This window comes from Eptatretus burgeri, chromosome 12, assembly GCF_056783735.1.
Source record: "Eptatretus burgeri isolate ZD-2024b chromosome 12, Ebu_testis_v1, whole genome shotgun sequence".
Classification (NCBI taxonomy): Eukaryota; Metazoa; Chordata; class Myxini; order Myxiniformes; family Myxinidae; genus Eptatretus; species Eptatretus burgeri.
Genome location: NC_140972.1, coordinates 7492256 through 7510316, shown reverse-complemented (window position 1 = coordinate 7510316; position 18061 = coordinate 7492256). Strand labels below are relative to the sequence as shown.

Genomic DNA, 18061 nt, shown 5'->3' with positions numbered 1-18061 from the left:
GTTTCACCAACTGGCTTATGTCCTTCAACAACTGCGTATTAAGCAAGACAAAGGGGGAAGTGAAGTTACTTCTTTATCCAGTTACACAATGTTCCTATGGATCACTCAAGGTTGACCATATTCATTATCTCTTTACACAATGTTCCTTTGGAACAGCAAGCAGGAATACATTTTAATTAACTGCAGGCGAGTGAATCTGAGTTGAGAAGAAACAAAAAGCATAAAAGAAGGTACAAATCCCAACACAGGCAGGTCGGTGGTCTCTCTGTCTTCTACCGTCTCCTCTCTGGTCTCACCCGCCCCCCCAGTCCGGTCCCCACCACATTTCTGCAGGGTGCTCAAGGTCCTCCAACTATCCGCTTCTGGTAAAACTACCAAAATCAGTAATCACTGCTCACCTTCACTCTTTCATTCCTCTTTTTTTTCCACCTTTGGAATGAACTTTCACACTCTCTTCAATCCCATTCTTCATTCTTCCCTCCAGGTCTTCAAAACAGCTGTTCAACACCACCTCTTATCTTCCCCCATCCAAAACCTTGATCTTTTCTATCCCCGTTAATCCACCCCAAACCCACATCCTTCAAATTCCCTGCTTTCCTTCCTGAAAGTCCCTGTAATGTCCGTCTTGTATACCCCGCGTTCCCCGCCCCATCCCTCAAACTTCCACAGATCTCCGAATGTTTCTGTTCCCCACTGTTTTGTCCTTACCTCTTCTACCCCTCTTGTCTCATACCCGCCTTGCTGTGCGTTGTGTGTTAGCTGTCATTCGAGCCTCGACAATGTTTACAAAAAAACAAACATTTGAATCAATAATATTTTGGTATTTTTTATTGCAGTCTTGAGAATAAAGTTTTTTCCTTTGTACAGCTGTGCAAACATGTGATTGTACCATTGAGGGAGTGACATTGCAGAATTTTCAACATAAAACACTTCAGGATAGAAAGAAGAGGGCACAAGACATTTTGTCAGCCACTGACGCAACAGGACAAAAACATCTGGAAAGATTATCCAGATAAGGTGGCTCATGAAGAAATAAAGAAATATCAACTTGGATGTAAGAGGATTCTAACCACAATGAAAGCACCACCAACGATAACAATTGGTTATGCATCATGTCCAATGTGACCACCAAGTGGAGTTAATCCGAGACAATGTAGGCAGGCATGTCTGGCGTTAAAAACCCTCAGAAAGTGGGAGAATAGTGACAGTCAGCAGGACCAATCAAAGGGGTGTAAGAGAAGGAGTGGCATCACATACCCACAGTAAACAAAAAGACCTGTGTTGTTTTTCATCATCGCCTTAATATGTGTATGACATCACGGTAGGTGCGGCTGATTGTGCGCATGGGCTGTTGTGTCCTTTATATTTATTTTTATTATTTGTATGTCTATGCGTATGCTTCACTTTGTTATAGAGGTGTTCTGGGCCGAAATTATTGAAACCTTAATGAATCACAAAGCCTTGATGAATGTCATTGAGAGGTCCTGGTCGCTGATAATCCAGACAGTCATAAAATCAATCGGTAACTAATCACTGAAGTTTTAACTTTCGGCCGACAACTATTTTGAGGTTTGCTATTAAAACAAAAAAGCGAATAACTTGTAGAACTGGTACAATTCTAACATTGTTTAAATCTCGACTTAACGTGTCGTGCATAAGCTGTTACGAGTCAAGAATTAATCATTCAATAATTCAAAAACGTTGCTCATCAGTGGAGCGTTCGACACGAATAAGAGAGAAAATCACAAGCAGAAAGGAAAGCGACAAAGTCAAATTGAAATGAAGGAAGAGAAGGAATGTTTCTAGTTCATAGTATAGTTCCAGTCGGAATCAGAGTCGGAGCCAGACACAAAGCTGTCAGAGTCACCACAAGCATAACAGAATGATCCCACATCAATCCAGCAAAAAGAACAGTAAGTGATGTTGCAGTCCTCCTGTGGGCATGGAATCACATTGCTTGGGTTTCTCTGGCCACATACAATACATCTCCGGCCAACAATCAGGCGCACAACGGTGGAAAGTCCAGGAACCTTGTCCATAAAGCTTTTGTAAACGTGGCCCATGACCTGAAAATAAAAAGAACACAAGTTCATGACAAGTCATTATTGGAAAGAAGGGGGAAATGGATGGTGCTTGAATAAGGCACACGGGCATGATAACAAGTGCGGGGCAATTTAAAGGATGGGAGACATACCTTTCCGTAAAACAAAACTTTTATAACTGTTGCAAAAGGGATTTTATCTTCAACAAACAAACGATGCAACTTGTTTCCTTTTTTTATTCTATTCTATTCTATTTATTTATTTATTTTACACATTTACCTTGTTTTCTTTCGCACGAAGCATTATCTTGCGTTTCTGGATTTTGAGAAAACTCAGCCTTCGCCGCATGAAATCATTGTACATGTAGATGATTCTTTGCTTCTCTCTCTGCAAACACCATAGGTTCAATTAATGTGGGTAATTATAAAACAGATGAGCTGAAACCGGTGAATTTAAAACCTCGTCTTTCAGGCCACGGCGATCGAAGTCTCAATTTGCCTGATGTGGACATGTCACTTGCACCTTGAGTCACTCATCGAAAGAATCCATCAAGTTAGAGCGACTCCCCTTTTCTTCTTCACCCCCCATTTCTCCTTGTCCCTTCCACTTTTACCCCTCTTCTCGACCCGTTTCCCTCCTCTCCCCTCTCCTTTATGATGCAAGTGTGATGTAATCACTGCAGTTAATGCGATGGTGTCGATTAGCGTTATTGGGTAGTCCCGCATAGAGCTGGTGGCGCCGCACCTCTCTCTCACCCTCCTTGGCTGGCACGCAAAGCTACTATAATGACCCCTCACCGCGTGGCAAACATTGCCACGTGGACAAGTCCAATATGCTAGATGTCTGTATCGTCCTCTCCTGTTGAGTATTAAGTGTTTCCTACATGTGTGAGTCAGGTAACTAATTAACCTGTGGACTACTGTGGGCGTGAAGGTAAATGATTATTCATTGGTGACAGCTTGCTTCAACGCGTGTGCAGTGGTGTTTCTCGTTCCTCCCCCCCCACCACCATATTTAATGTTCTTTAAAAAAAAAACCTGTTTTGTGGCCATTGGGAGGAGGGGTGTAGAACTCCAGGGGCATATAATAAATTGTGCAAATAAACCCAGACACGGGAATATCTAGGAACAGCGTATTTAAGGGGCCATTTAAAATCGAGTTACCAACAAAGGGCCGTTCGGCTAATCACCGTCGGAAGGTTCGCAAGCGGCCACATGGTTCTTGGATCACCAACTTGCACGTAAATTACGTGTTAATGTGGTGGCCTCACGTCTGTACATATATAGTATGCTGGTTTGTCTGTCCATACATCCATGTGTAATGTTCCTTTCCACACGTTGGTTGGACAGCTGGCCTGACTCCACTCACAAATGTAAGGTGAAAAAATAATCCGGCCACCAATTTGGTGATATGTCAAGCCAATGACATATTCGTAGCTGTCATATTCACAATCACCATGCCCTCCATACAAGTTTTCCCTTCAGTCTGAAACAACCGAAGCGACTGTTCAAAGGATCATCAATTATCGAAAGGTTGGAGCCGAATGGGTGTCACAGCTCTTGTGAAGGCCACAGTAGTTATGGCCCAATTCTATTCCTGATTCTCATCAATGATCTCTCTGACAATGGAAAATCCTCTTTATCTCTTTGCTGATGACTCCACCCTCTGCCATGACATCCCTCATCCTTCAGACAGGCAAGCAGCAGCCTCATCCCTATCTTCAGACTTAAAGAAAGATTACAGTACGGTCAAATACTTGGAATATGTATTTCAATCCTGACAAATGTCACACTCTCACTACCTCTTCCTGATGGGACCATCTGGCAAACTCTCCCATCTGCTTTCTTGACAATCCTCTTGAGGATATTCAGTCATTCAAGCTCCTCGGTCTCACTGTCAGCCATGATCTTTCTTGGGCAAGCTACATTTCAACGTTGGCCTCCAAAGCTAGCCGCCGACTGTGGATACTACTCCTTCATACAAAGTCCTTTCTTGGCACACCTGAATTCATACACACCTACAAGGCTTTCATCCTCAGCTTGATGGAGTACTGCTCTCCACTCTAGGCTGGCTCCCCTTCCTCACATGCTTGAATCTGTGGAAACCAAGGTTTTCAAGATCATTTGAATGTACCACATTGAAACTCTGTCGATGGGCCCATCAATATGCCATCGCCGACAGGTCGGTGGTCTCTCTGTCTTCTACTGCCTCCTTTCTGGTCTTGCACCCTTTGACCTTTCCGTCCTTTGTCCCACCCCCAGGTATCTTTCGGGCAACACATGCTCCACCAGTAACCCCTTTTGGTGAAACTCCCTAAATCCAGGATCACTGCTCACCTCCACTCATTTGTTCCAATTTTCCCACCTGTGGAATCAACTTCAACATTCTGTTCAATCTCATTCTTCCCTCCAGGTCTACAAGACAGCTGCTCATCACCATCTTAGATCATTCCCCATCAATCTATTTGTCTGTCTCCGGCTATTTTCTCCCTTGGCCCTGCTATTGGAATTCCCCTTCTCTTTCTGCCGTTCCTTTTGTTATGTTGCATCCTGATCCGTTCCCTGTACTAGCTCTGTGTACGAAAAAAAACAACAATGCCAATTCAAATGGAGGATATTCTTCTTAATTTGTATTCAATGCAAAATTGAGCAGTCTGTGCATTTGGCTAAACACAACACACAAGTTATTAATCCTCACACAAAGTTTGGAATAATTTCTTGCCATTGTTGATCCATGATGGACCAAAATAAGTGTGCTCAATGCAATCTTACCTTCGGGTAATAAAACCCAGCAATGACACGGCGGATTCGCAGGATATATGCTTGGATCAAGGTGCCAATCAAAAGAATGACGTACACAAGCAGGATGTAAATATTTGTCTTCATAGATTGAATATGTGGTCTCGGCAGGCACTCTGGCGAGAGAAATGGAAAAATAAAAAATGTAGCATCGCTTGTATGGATACGGGACTTTCATCTCAAAAAAATTGTGCATTTGGAAAATTATGTTAAAAAATATGCCGGTTAAAATTGAGACAAAATTCACTCCATACATGACTTTTTGAAATGACATATGAATGCCAAACGAGGCCTTTTGCGCACAGGGCTGTGTATTATGTGTTTACTGTGACTCGGTTGTGTTTGCAGGGCACTTTTAACCTGTCGTTGTTGGCATGAAATCTGGAATACAAATCGTCTTTTAAACATAGTTTTTAGCATTTAAGATGACAGAGTGGAAATTTCAGGATGGTTAACCTGAATTGCTTTGGTCGTATGGAAATCAAACTCACGGAAATATAGGAATACAAGAAATATCCATGGTGTCAGGTACGTCCCATTTAATGGAACTACAAGCTAGCAGCAGCAGTGGAGGTAACTAACACACACACACACACACACACACACACACACACACACACACACACACACACACACACACACACACACACACACACACACACACACACACACACACACACACACACACACACGTCTCCTTTTTACCAAAATATAACACAAATATATTCTCAGATATGACCTTCCTTCACTGACAGGGATGATCAGGGAGATTGTTTATAACATGCCATCCACAGCCCACCCCACAGGCCTTGCAGTAGTCCACGTCCACAGTAGTTTGCAATGCGGAAATCTGCAAGATCTCAGGTTTTTTTGGACGAATTAAGAAATTTCTCCAACTATTTTGTTATGCAGGAGCACATCCCTTTCTCACAGGAACGTTTCCAATTATTTTGGTTTCTTTTAGAAGCTTTGTGAGCATTTTAGGTAACAATCCTTATCTCGCACATACACTTTATATCGAACCGAACACGGCAGTTTTCTGGTGTTTCTGTGCATGCACATCGAGCATTATACCTGGTGTTGGATTAATGGTTCGGGTGGTGGGCTTGGGATCCGAGGATCCTGAGTTCAAATCCCACTCGGCAGTTGAATTAATACCAGGTGGGGTTGACTCTGCCTGTCATCCTTCAGAGTTTGGCAAAATGAGTACCAGCTTGCTGGTATACTGTGTCGGAGTGGCGACCCGTCCAGGATTGTGTTCAATAGCCAAGGAGACTGCTTAGGCACAGCAGCAATGCTCTGCACAGAGTATGGTCCCAATGGATGGATGGATGGATGGACACTGAGCATTCTTGGGTGGATTACATCATTTTGAAATTCCCATATCAGCAGACAAGATGATCTCAATTGGTGTAAATGAATATGGAAGTGAGACAGCTGTCAAATTCGCTCACAATCGCTCGTGGGTGTTACAGATTCTAAAAGTGTCATTGTGTGCTGGTAACAAGGCCAATTACTACTCTCACTACCATGAGAAAGCAATGGCAAACCACTCAGTGTAAGTATTGCCTTGGAAAGCGCATCAGTAGCTACTTTCCTTTCATCAGAGAATGTTAAAATATGAAAGAAAAAGAAAATCATAATTATTGTTCACATTAAATATTCTGGGGACCTCCAGTCAAACGATTTACACTGTATACTCCACTATTCATCTCAACCCCCTCCCCATGTCTCAAAACCTCCACACTCCTCCCTCAGTCTCCAAACCCTGTTTTTCATGCATTTCTCTGACAGCCTGGGGAAAACACAGATGTGTTTCCAAATGAAACCGAGAAATTAAAATGCAAAAGCATCACAGCTTCAGGCAATGGCCAGTTGGCCGACATCATGGCCAACAGCTTGAGACTTCAGGGAGTTCGGTCAATCACCAGCTTTGGGTGACGCCTGTCACAGTAACTTGTTGGTTGATGTGTGACATAACGAACATTTTCATAATTTACCATTTGTCCCGTGAAACCTCGTAGGATCGAGATTCAAACCCAGACTAGACAGCTCAGAGTCAAATGGACATACCTCGAGACCTTCCTGCCAGGCCCTACACGATACTGGTAATCAATTATTCTATTAATATGGTTGGGTTAACAAGCGTCATCACTACTCACGTTATTGGCTTTGATCAAAAGATACTGTGGAATTTTCTCCAACCAGAAAACTTACAGGAAAACGACTTAAACATACCTACAAAAGGAAGTAAAATGCATTCATCATTAACAACAAAGCACCCTGTGGCCTTTTGCCGTCCATTATAATTGGGTACCTTTGGATCACCATCAAAAAAATTCTTGGAAAAAGGTTAAAAGTTTAAAATCACTCGTCCCTCTACGACTCACCAAAATTTGTGGAGGACACATCAACAGCTTTGTTTTGCTGAAAACTCCGGAGTAATGTCAACAGGACTTTGGCGACTACGCCGTCACCATTCACCAACACCGAGAGCTTATGTTGACCTGGAGCAAAAATAAATAAATAATAAAGGAAAGAAGCGATATCATTTGAATGCAAAATTATCTCGCATCTCCATTCTTTGTTTATGCACGATGTTTTATTTCCCTCAAATGAACAGCAGAAAACAATTGTCCTTATCGTCGAGAAGAATGCACCTTTGATCTGATACTCTGTGTAGCTGTGCGTGGAAATAATGTCCATCATCTCAAACAAGCTCCAGTCCAGCAACATGATGATCACAATGCCCAAGATCTGAGTCACAAGCTGCACCCCAGAAATCGCCTGGACCCACAGATCAGAGACAGACACGTGTACTTAGGCTAAAAGTTCACCGTGAAACGGGTTGATCACTCGACAAGAATCTCCCGTTCTTAAAAAACAGAAACGTGGATATAATTGTAGATGCACATTCATTTTTGCCTTTTCTAAATCTGTCTCGTATCTTAGTATGCATCCATTATCTCATTTGCTTTGATTTTCCTTTTTTCAATTCATGCTAACAGTGGACCTACTTCCAGAACATACTTGTGCATGCCCTTTTCAGCTGACCTTGTGCTTCACAATCTGAATTGCTGGTGAAAATATTTTGGTTGTTAGGTATTCTACATGTAATGAAACTAATAAGATATTAATATTGTTGCGGATTCGCGCCCGCCGGCGTGCGGACGGCCACGTAACTCGAATCGCGGCACGTCGCCCACCGGACGGACAATCCAGTCGTGACCCTCTCGGACTAACGCCGGGAACTAGTCACGGGTGGACCTTTCGGTCTCACCACGATCGTGCCAATCGGCCCCCGCGTGGGATAGGGTTGCTCGCCAAATTCGACCTACCTAAGTACCCACACGGAGGGTAGACCGGGCGATCGCACCTCGCCGCAGGTCGACTTCGGACACGGGCCACTTTAAGCGACCCGTTCCATACTATCGGGATAACCGAGCGGTGTTATTCGTCGGCCTCGACGGTTCGATTAATTATCGGGCGTTTTAGCCCACGACCAACCCTTTACGTGAAGCAAGATGGAGATTCAATGAAAGAAAAGACGAAGCGAAGCGGGAAAACAGTTCAACATAACTCACATTTATTTTGCGATGAACGGGAAGCACACATATACAATTACACCAAAAGCACATGTAAAAGGAGAAGAAACACAATATTACACAAAAAGCAAATATAAAAGAGAAACACAATGCAGAGCTATCCGACTACCGAGCACACGGCAACACTTATACAATTTTACTTCACAGACGGCGCCGACAACACAGATACCCAAAGCAAAAGAAAAAGAACCACCCTCCAGGATGAGGGGGGTAGGCGGGCCTGGGGCCGAGACCGTGTCGGGCCTACCGTCTGATGATGAGACGCAGAGCAGCGGTGGCGCCCCAACTCCGCGGGCCTCGCGGACAGTGTCTGGTAGGGGGTGGGAAAGGGGCCCCCTTGTCGCACTATCTCAGCGCGGGGGGAAACAGGAGGGGGTTGTTGATGCTCGGGGGGAGGAGGATATCACCCTGTCTCGGGTCCCGCGACGAGCGTCTCCACCTCGACCTCGGTCGCGTTACTGGCCTCTCCCTCTGCAGCTCCCGGCACCGACGCGAGCACCCCCTCGTCCGCCTTCGCCGCCGCCACCTCTCCACAGCTCCGTCTAATCGCCCTCTCCGTCTCCTCTCTTGGCTCGTCCCAACTCTTCACTCTTGACTTCTCCCCTCCGAACTCTGACTCTTCTTCCCAGCTCCACCGACAACTCGTTCCAACGCACCACTCTCAACTTCTCCCCTCCGAACTGAACTGTTTGGCGAGCGCGGCCGTTTATATCCCCCATGGCCTCGCTCCCCCACCTTTGACCCTTTACCTCCGACCCTTCACCTCCAACTGGCTCCCCATTGGACCGAGGAAAAGTGGGCGTGAATGCTTTTTGATCCATGAATTTGCATATCGCGACCTCACTCCAACGCCCTGGGGGCGGGGCCAAATCGCCCCACGCTCTCTGATAGGACGGAACAGAAGTGGGTGTGAGTCGTTTTTGATCCGTTTTTCTTCAGAAAGTCTGTGATGTCTCTGAACACGCTGCTCGGTGCGCGCCCCGCACGAGTCCAGCATCGGCGCCCACAAGTGGCGTGGGAATGACGGTGATGCGATGGTGGCGAGTTGTGACGGTAAAGGTCGTGGCTGTTGTTGTGAAGCGGCATTGTGGTTGGTGGTTGTTGTTGTGAAGCGGCGTTGTGGTTGGTGGTTGTTGTTGTGAAGCGGCGTTGTGGTTGGTGGTTGTTGTTGTGAAGCGGCGTTGTGGTTGGTGGTGGTAGTAATGGCGGCTGGTCCAAAATAAAGATAGTAAAAGAAAAACGGCTATCCTGAAGAGTCGCAGCCCGACTGAATGACATTTATTCCCTCGAAACAACGGGTTTGGGCCTAACTACACATATACTTACAGAGATATCTCACCTAAGGGACCTGAATGGTGGTTTGTGAATTTCGTCAACCACAACAATATGATTATTAAGAGAACTCCGTCATAGTCAGTCCAAGGTCTGGTTGAGGTCGAAAGAGGCGGTGCAAGACCTGGTGAAGATGACAATGAACTCTTTGTTAAACTGGCAAACTGCCCATAATGGTGTCAAAATAAATGTCCTAAACCAGATCAGTCACTGCCTGGGTTATCAGGAACCATTCAGACTGTTATGAAACTGAGGGTTCACTGGATTTAAACCAAACTTGGTACAAGTATGTGTAATGATGTCATAATGTGGGTGGAGGCATATCTGGCGACGTTGCGATGTCGAAGAGTGCCCTTCTAGCTTTTATTTATACGGTCTGTTTTCTTTAAAAAAAAAATATATATAATTGCCACTGTGAGCATCTGTCATGTGGTTGGTCCCAGAACCAACATTTCTCTCCAATGTGTGAGACCAAATAAAAGTTGAATCAGTGCATCATTGATAGGTGCCAATAATTTGGTGATCTGTATATATTTAAACAAACCTCCCTTCCTGAAGGGGGAAAGAGAAGAAAATGACAATGTTCATTTATTTATTTATTTTTCCCGACCTTTCATCATAAAACCCCACAGTGGTTTGAAAAGTAGCACTATGTAAACCACAAGCTTTGATTGAAGATGTCGCTTGGAAATCATGAGGTTTTGGTTTTTTCCCTTAAGGATAGGGCATTGAGAGTAATTATGTGATGGAAACATTCAAATGCAAGTGGAACAGAATGATTGGCACTTCCACAAGAAAACACGGGGTAAAGACTGCACCCGAGAACAGCAACTTAAATTGTGCCTTGAGCTCACCAATAACTGTCAAATCACTACAGAAATCCCTCCCCAAGTAGGCCTGATATTACAGCCGAGTGATGCTTCCCTTTCTCCTTCAATGTAATGGCCTGCAGATAAAACTTCATCTTTTTGAGATACTTTCATCAAGCTCACATTTTTACGGGACAAACATCATGCACGAGCTCAAACAAACTGTTACCATGGATGCTTTTTCACCGCTGGTCAATTTCAGGCCTAGTGGGTTAATGTAATGCATATCTTCAGCTTGTTTCATCGGGAGCAACGTTCGTTTTTTCTGTGAAAATAGAACAACGTACTTCGGTTAGTCGTGCGATCACCTTTGAATGGTTTCCTTCTCTCACCTCTACTTGTGTTCCCTCTTTGTCAGTTTGGCTTCCTTTGGCTCCGCTCTGCAATGTCCCGTGTCCTGCCATACCGGATGTGATCCTGGGTGTTCCTATTAAATGGATTCACTCGACGCTGTTCAAAGTTTCCCTTTCGCTTGGCGATTCACAGATTCATTATGAAAAGATCCATTCTACACATCAGGCAGGGATTTCGCAATGTTTGGCAATTTTATTCTCTTTTTTTTTTTTTTCATTTTACTCATCAATACCTATTCCCTCTGGGAGTGAGAGGATTTGTTTTCAGAATTGGCATTGTTTCCCCACCCGCAATATCCATGTGTACACGTGAAAATTCACAAGTGGTCTACCTACACTCATGGGGTGAAAGTGGAGGTTTGATATGTTTGAGGCCCCAGACCTGACCCTGGGTACCGCAAGCATGAATGCAAAATTTGGTGGAGGTCAGCCAAGCCGTTTTGGATTCCATAAGGAACAGACATACAGAAGACAAACATTGCCATGTTGTTGTTAGTATTTGTAATGTCACGCATTCCTGCAAGGTTGTTGTTTTCTTGCATACGGTATTCCGATTACTGTGGCCTTGTTTCTCTAAAAAGCCTGGTGTTGGCTTAGTGGTTAGGATGGTGGCTTGGGATCCCAGGGTCCTGAGTTCAAGCCCCGTTGGCTGCTGAATTAACACCAGGGGGTTGACTCAGCCTGTCATCCTTCCGAGGTCGGCGAAATGAGTGCCAGTGTACTGGTCCCGGTGTATGCCCCAGTTAGAATAGGTGTACCATATCCCTGTGTGTCGTAAGAGGCGACCAGGGTTGGCGTCAGGAAGGGCATCCGGCCATAAAACATTGCCTCAAGAAAAAAAAAAGCCAAACCCCTGCACAGCAGGGAAAAATGGCTGTAAAAACGGTCATTTTTAAATTTATTTGTTTCTCTAAAACTGATCATCACGATTTAATTATTTAATGAACAGTTATGAAAAAAAAAATTGTATGCCTAAAGTAAGAACTCTAGTAATTTTTCAGTGCGTGACCAATTATAAACTTTAGTAATTTTTCAGCAGCCTGAAGCTGCTCCGCCTGCTGCAGATCTCGCCCTTCAGAAAAATACCATCTAGAGTCAAGACCTTGGTGAGACAATCAAGTCCACAATAACACACAATCGGCGTATGGACGGACTTCAACATCAAAACACGTGAAGATGTCGAGGTCAGCAAAGCCAACATACGGTATCTACCTACCCACTGTCAACACACCTGTCACAAAACTCTCAACAGTTCAGGAGCTACTACAGTATTGCCTATATAACAAGGAGCAACATGACCTTGACGATATTGTTTGCGTCTCGGATGAGGCTATCTATGCTTTGCTGGTCGAAATAGTCAGGAGCAATCACACACACTATTAGTCCATCGCAATCCTAATGATCCCACTGAGGATAATGATGATTCAGATGATGAGTTGTTGTCAAGTAAATTATGAAAATACATTCTTATTAGTATTATAATTAATGGGCCATCCTCAAAAATATGGGTTCACTTACCAAAATGATGTTTGCTGAGATATGGCAGTTTACGCATTCATGTACTACGAACCAGATACCACTTCATTGGCAGCTATGGTACCCTTCTAATATCATTGGGGGGGGGGGGGTAAATCAGCTTTCAGGCCTCGCAGTATTATACAACAACACATGTAATCATGCACATCAATCTTTATTTGTTTTATTTTAAAATAAAACTTACTTGCAATCTTCTCTTTGCGTCAATGATCCTGAAGTAGCGCGAGATGTAGATATTGTCAAATTGAATGTTTGAGTTGAATTGCCAAGTATATCTCACAGCTCTGGAAAGACACGTTGATACAAAGTTTGATTATTGCTTTGTTTAGAGCAGAGAATTTCAGACCAAAACAAGTTTTCATTTTTAAGCATAGATCACAATGTGTTCAATAAAAATCCATGGGCCAATGTAAAATCTAAATCGATTGCACGTCATCACCAAGTGGAATAAATCATCAATATGGTTGTTTTTGGTGGTGGTGAGAGGAGGCGGAACCAGGTGACGAATCAATCAGCTTGTAACATCTGAAGACAAATTTTTTTTCTTTTTAATCTCATTCCACAGTTTTCCTGGGTTTTCGAAATGTATCAATTGCCAATGTTACAGCCAATATCATTTTACAGCCAAAACATTTTACAGCCAATATCATCTTGTTACAGCCAAAACAAGAAACATTTTTTTTTTTAATGAATAGGAGTTTGTTGAAGTGATTGACAGGTTGGAGCAATAGCAAGTGGTGATACACATCAGATCCTCCATCCATAATATGTGGTAGAGCTTGGGCAATGTCAACTTGCCCACAGGTGAAGATCACCTTCTCATAATCAGCATTTAACATTAAAGGTTTGAGTGTCACCAAGCCCTGCAAAAAAATATCCTTCAGAATATCACCGGGGTACAAATGTCCACACAGACGACAACAAAACTGGAATCTGCTAATGTAGACCACTTGGATGGATAATCAAAATGGCTGCAGCACATCGAAGGCTGGGTGTTTTTGTATTGCATACACAGTCAAGGCTCATGGAAGAGCGAGAACACAGAATGGAACACGACGTAACAAAGCAAAAGGAACAGTCGAAAGAGAGGGGGGAAAACATCAACACGAGTTGAGGGACAAAATGAAGACAGACTTGGACAAATAAGGGATGTGGGAAAGAATGAGTGGTAGGGGAGGACACACAGGGTGGACAATGTAGATAAAGAAACAAACTCGCAGGAAAGGAAAACTGAAAATTTGTTAAAGAGGTGGGCTGGGGGGGGGAGGATGGGGGAAGGGTAGGTGATAGAGATGTTATCAGGTGTAGAAAAGATCATGGTTTTGGATTGAGGATGATCTGAAATGGTGGTGAACAGCTTTGTCTTGAAGACCTTCAGGGAAGAATAAGATTGCAGAGAATGTAGAAGTTGATTCCAAAGAAGGAAAAAATAGAGGAACAAATGAGTGGAGATGAGCAGTTATTCTAGATTTTAGGAGTTTCATCAGAAGGGGGATGCTGCAGAAACCTGCGGGGCACAAAGCAAGGGAAGGGTGCAAGACGAAAAAGGAGGTGGTAGAAGACCGCTGACTGACCTGCTGCGATGGGAAGGTGATCAGCACATATATTCAGTTTTATCATTGGAGGTTTCAATGATCTTGAAGGACTTGATGGTTTCCATGGCATCGAGCAGAGTAATGTAGGAAGCAGGGGCACCAGCCCAGAGGGTAGAGCAGTACTCCATCAACCTGCAGATAAAGGCCTTGTAGGTGGATAAGAGTTCGGATGTGCCAAGGAATTACATTACATGACGAAGGTGGCCCAGTCTTCGACTGGCTTTGTCGGCCAACTTTTTGCAAGAAACATTGTGACTGATAGTGGGGCCCAAAAGTTTGAGTGACTGAACTTCCTCAAGAGGACTGTTAAGAAAGTAGATAGGAGGGTTTGCCAGACGGTCCTTTTGGAGAGAGAGTTCGTGAGAATGTGAGATTTGTCAGGATTGAAAGACATATTCCAAGTGTTTGACCAGCTTGTGATTTATTTCAAGGTCTGAAGAGAAGGTAGAGGCTGCAGCCGGCTGTCAGAAGGGTGAGGGTTGTCATGGCAGAAGGTGGAGTCATCAGCAAGTCGATAAGGATAATTTTCCAGAGAACAAGAGAGATCGTTGGTGAAGATTATGAATGTAACAGGGCCTAGAACACTGCCTTGGGGCACTCCAGCCTTGAGAGGGAAAGTTGATGAAAGGATTCTGTTGGGAGCCACACTTTGGCTGCGAGAGTAGAGGAAGTCAATAACCAAAGAGTGTGAGTTGGCCTTGGATGCCACAGGAAGAGAGCTTCGAGAGCAAGGCAAGATGCCAGACTATATCGAGAGCTCCAGATAGATAGAGAGATGACCCTGATCTCATGTCTCACATTGAGGGCTTCTATTATTTGTTGGGAGAGTCGAAATAGTGTGTCCAAGGTAGAGCGACCTGGACTGAATCCAATTTGGTGATCTGAGAGGAGGTCAGTCAATAAAAGGAATGATTTTATGTCGATTGTGATGATGGATTCCATGACCCTGGTGATGATTGGAAGTAAGCTGATTGGTCTGCAGTTAAGGGGATTGGTTTTTGCACGTTTTTTTAATGTAATGCAGTGATATTGGCTGATTTTCAATAAAATGGAAGATGACAGAGGTCAAATGATTGGGTGAAAAGAGCAGGAAGAGGATGAGTCAGAGCAGCAGAGCAGGTTTTTAGGTCACGTGAGCTGATGCCGTCCGATCCAGTTGCAGAATCAGAGTCAAAGGTTGCCAGAAAGTTCTCCACATTCTCAGATGCAAAAGACACTGAGTCGAGGAGCGGTTGTGCGCAATTGGATCGGACGGCTACAGAGAGTTAGCGGTTCGGGCTACAACATTTGGAAGCAAACAAAGAATTGAGGCATTCGGCCTTCTCACGAATGGAGTCGGCCGTGGTGCCATTTGAAGTGAGGGAAGGGGAGCACGTTCCAGAGACAGACTTAACGAGGTATCAGCAGGTCTTAAAAGAGTGAGACAAGTTTGAAATTTCAATCTTGAGGTTGCACAGATGTCGTTTTCTGGCTCTCCTGAGCATGGACACACAGTTTGTCTTCCAGGAAGAGGTTAGATTGAACACAACATTTTGTCCACAATATTCTTTGTGAATGGAAGCCATTGCTCTTTATGGATGAATCAAGGTTCAACTTAGACATTCGTGACTACCAGAGCCATCAATTTGGACATCGTAATGAGCAGTCAGTCACTCAAGGGATAATTTTGAGTTTGACTGCTGTGGCTGTGGTAATGGGTCAATTAAAGTGGTATATCTACTATACTAAAAAAATATAACATGTTTGTTTGTATGTATGTGTGTTTGTTCGTCCTTTATAGGCGGCCGAACCGTTGGATGGAATGAGATGAAACTTGGCATGAGTGATCCGCGGGACATGAGAACGGACATGGGGGGGGGGGGTCAAGTTCAAGGTCAAAGGTCACGGGGTCAAGGGGTCAAGGTCACCGAGTAACTTCAATTTCTCAATTTCATCCGATAGAGACGGGACCAACGCCATTCGACAGATAATCAAAATTAATACTGAAGGACCAATTTTGTGCCCCATCTGTGACGGGATTTCGGCTAGTATATTACAATGTTCATTGAAACTTCCACATTTCATAGCAGTAATTTTACTGGTAAGCAATTGAGGATCAAGTCTTTGTTCACAGTATTGATGGTGATATCGATTCAAACTCAACCTCACAGGGTGGGATTGCTGAGCAGTACCTTAATGAAGAGACAATTGTCTCAATGGATTGGCAACAAGCTCACGTGTCCAAAATGAACCCTTATGATCATGTAGAGTGTAGACAGACCACATGAACTTGGGGACAACCAGAGACCCCAAGAAAGTTAAGAGATGCTTTTGTGCAGGAATGGATTTAGTCACACATTGAGTCTCAAAGAAAGGAAAGAAGAATGGTTCGTTCTTGAGAAGTTTCTCGGAGTTACAACTCCAAAAGATGGGCAACAATAATTATTGCTTTTACTGTCAGGGATGCGGTTTTGTAGTTGCAGCTGTGATTTTTATCGACAACTAGACGACCCGTGAACCCGTTGGGTTCCTGTTGTGACAGCGGTTGATAAAAATAAAAAATAAAAAAGATAGCTCCAGCAAACTATACTGCTGAGGTTGTTTGCATTGATCAAATTCTCCCGAAGAGTACTTGACTGAATCAGGAATTGATTTTTTAATAATTTTTTCATTGCCCGATTTTAACGAAACTTGATACTGCACACCGCAGGTGAATGGTGAGTAAGGTGGCCCTAAAATTTTTGCTCTATCGTGTACCATTTTGGCTCTATTTCGGGAACATACATACATACATTTTTACAAGATGAGAGCTTTAGTACTATATAGATATATGATAATAATTAATGGTTTTGTATCAAATGAAAACAAAACAACAACATTCATGATATTTTAAACACGAGTATTTTCCTCCACACAACATTACTTATTTCCATCACAAGAATGGAGGTGGTGGATCCAAAGACTACAAGTTCTTGTTGCATGAAGTTGCAAAGAAAGGTGTTAAAGTTGTTAAAATGAACAATTCACCCCAGAAGGAGGAACAAACTCGAGAAAGCAAGGATTTGCTCGACAGTATTAAGTGCCGTTTGAAGATTGGTTGTGAGATGATCAAACTCATTATCGATTCGTCCAATCATGTGGGAAACTTCTTCTTCATTCAGGATGTCTCTACGGCTTGTAACCTGATGATGACAAGAAGTAGTGTTAATGCTTAAAAAAATCATAAAATAAACTGCTCACACTAATTTAGTACATTTTACTTATCCAGATTTTAAAATATGTAATGAAGACAAACATTGCCAATTAATTTTAAAGTCCCTGCAGTTACTGAACTGTTCTTCCGATGAGGTCAATGCCCTCCCAACCCAGCCAATCAAATTAATATTCAGGAAGTTGGCTTCAATTGAAGTTGTTAAATTTGATTCGTTGATATTCAAGTGAAATAGTGAGCAGTGGAATGTAAAGAAAAATACTGCCCAAATAAATAAAGAAGCAAATGCATCAGAACAAAAGTTTGCTTATCAATTCTGTGCAGTAGATTCAACCAAACACATAACACACGTGATTCAATGGGTTCCCACACTCTCATCCCAAAATGTCTCTCCCCCATAATGCTTCCTCCTCTTCCCTTTTCTGTTTAACTCCTGGAGGGATAGAAGACCCATGCCCCATCTTCCATCACATTCATCCAGTGAGTGCTCTTTCTTCGTGCTCAAAGTCATCCTTCCCACCACCCCAATCGTGCACTTTATATCTTGGTCGTTCTGCGTATCGCATCCTCAAACCACATTTAATTTGTTTTGTAATGTGTGTGAGATTACAGTGTGAAACCCTTTCACGCCAGTAACCACCCAACACCCTCACATAATCTCCATCATGTCCCGCCATACTTCCATATTCTCCTTCACCCACCCACTCCCATCTCTCCCCCAGGATTACCTTTGGCTGCAAT

The 18061-nt window shown here is 43.5% G+C and overlaps 1 protein-coding gene across 6 annotated transcripts in view; it reads right to left on the bottom strand.

Annotated features, from left to right (window-relative positions):
• Positions 1-812: 812 nt before the first annotated feature.
• The window catches only part of LOC147015032 (E3 ubiquitin-protein ligase DCST1-like), a 52592-nt gene continuing 35343 nt past the window's right edge, over positions 813-18061 (bottom strand). For all 6 annotated transcript variants that reach the window (XM_085849362.1, XM_085849364.1, XM_085849365.1 and 3 more), the window contains 8 exons: positions 17137-17291; positions 12720-12819; positions 10816-10911; positions 7501-7627; positions 7231-7347; positions 4814-4956; positions 2322-2429; positions 813-2066 (listed from right to left, as the gene is read on the bottom strand). In XM_085849362.1, the coding sequence (XP_085705488.1) occupies positions 1803-2066; positions 2322-2429; positions 4814-4956; positions 7231-7347; positions 7501-7627; positions 10816-10911; positions 12720-12819; positions 17137-17291 (1110 nt within the window). In that variant the 3' untranslated portion in view covers positions 813-1802. The remainder of the gene's footprint in view (positions 2067-2321; positions 2430-4813; positions 4957-7230; positions 7348-7500; positions 7628-10815; positions 10912-12719; positions 12820-17136; positions 17292-18061) is intronic.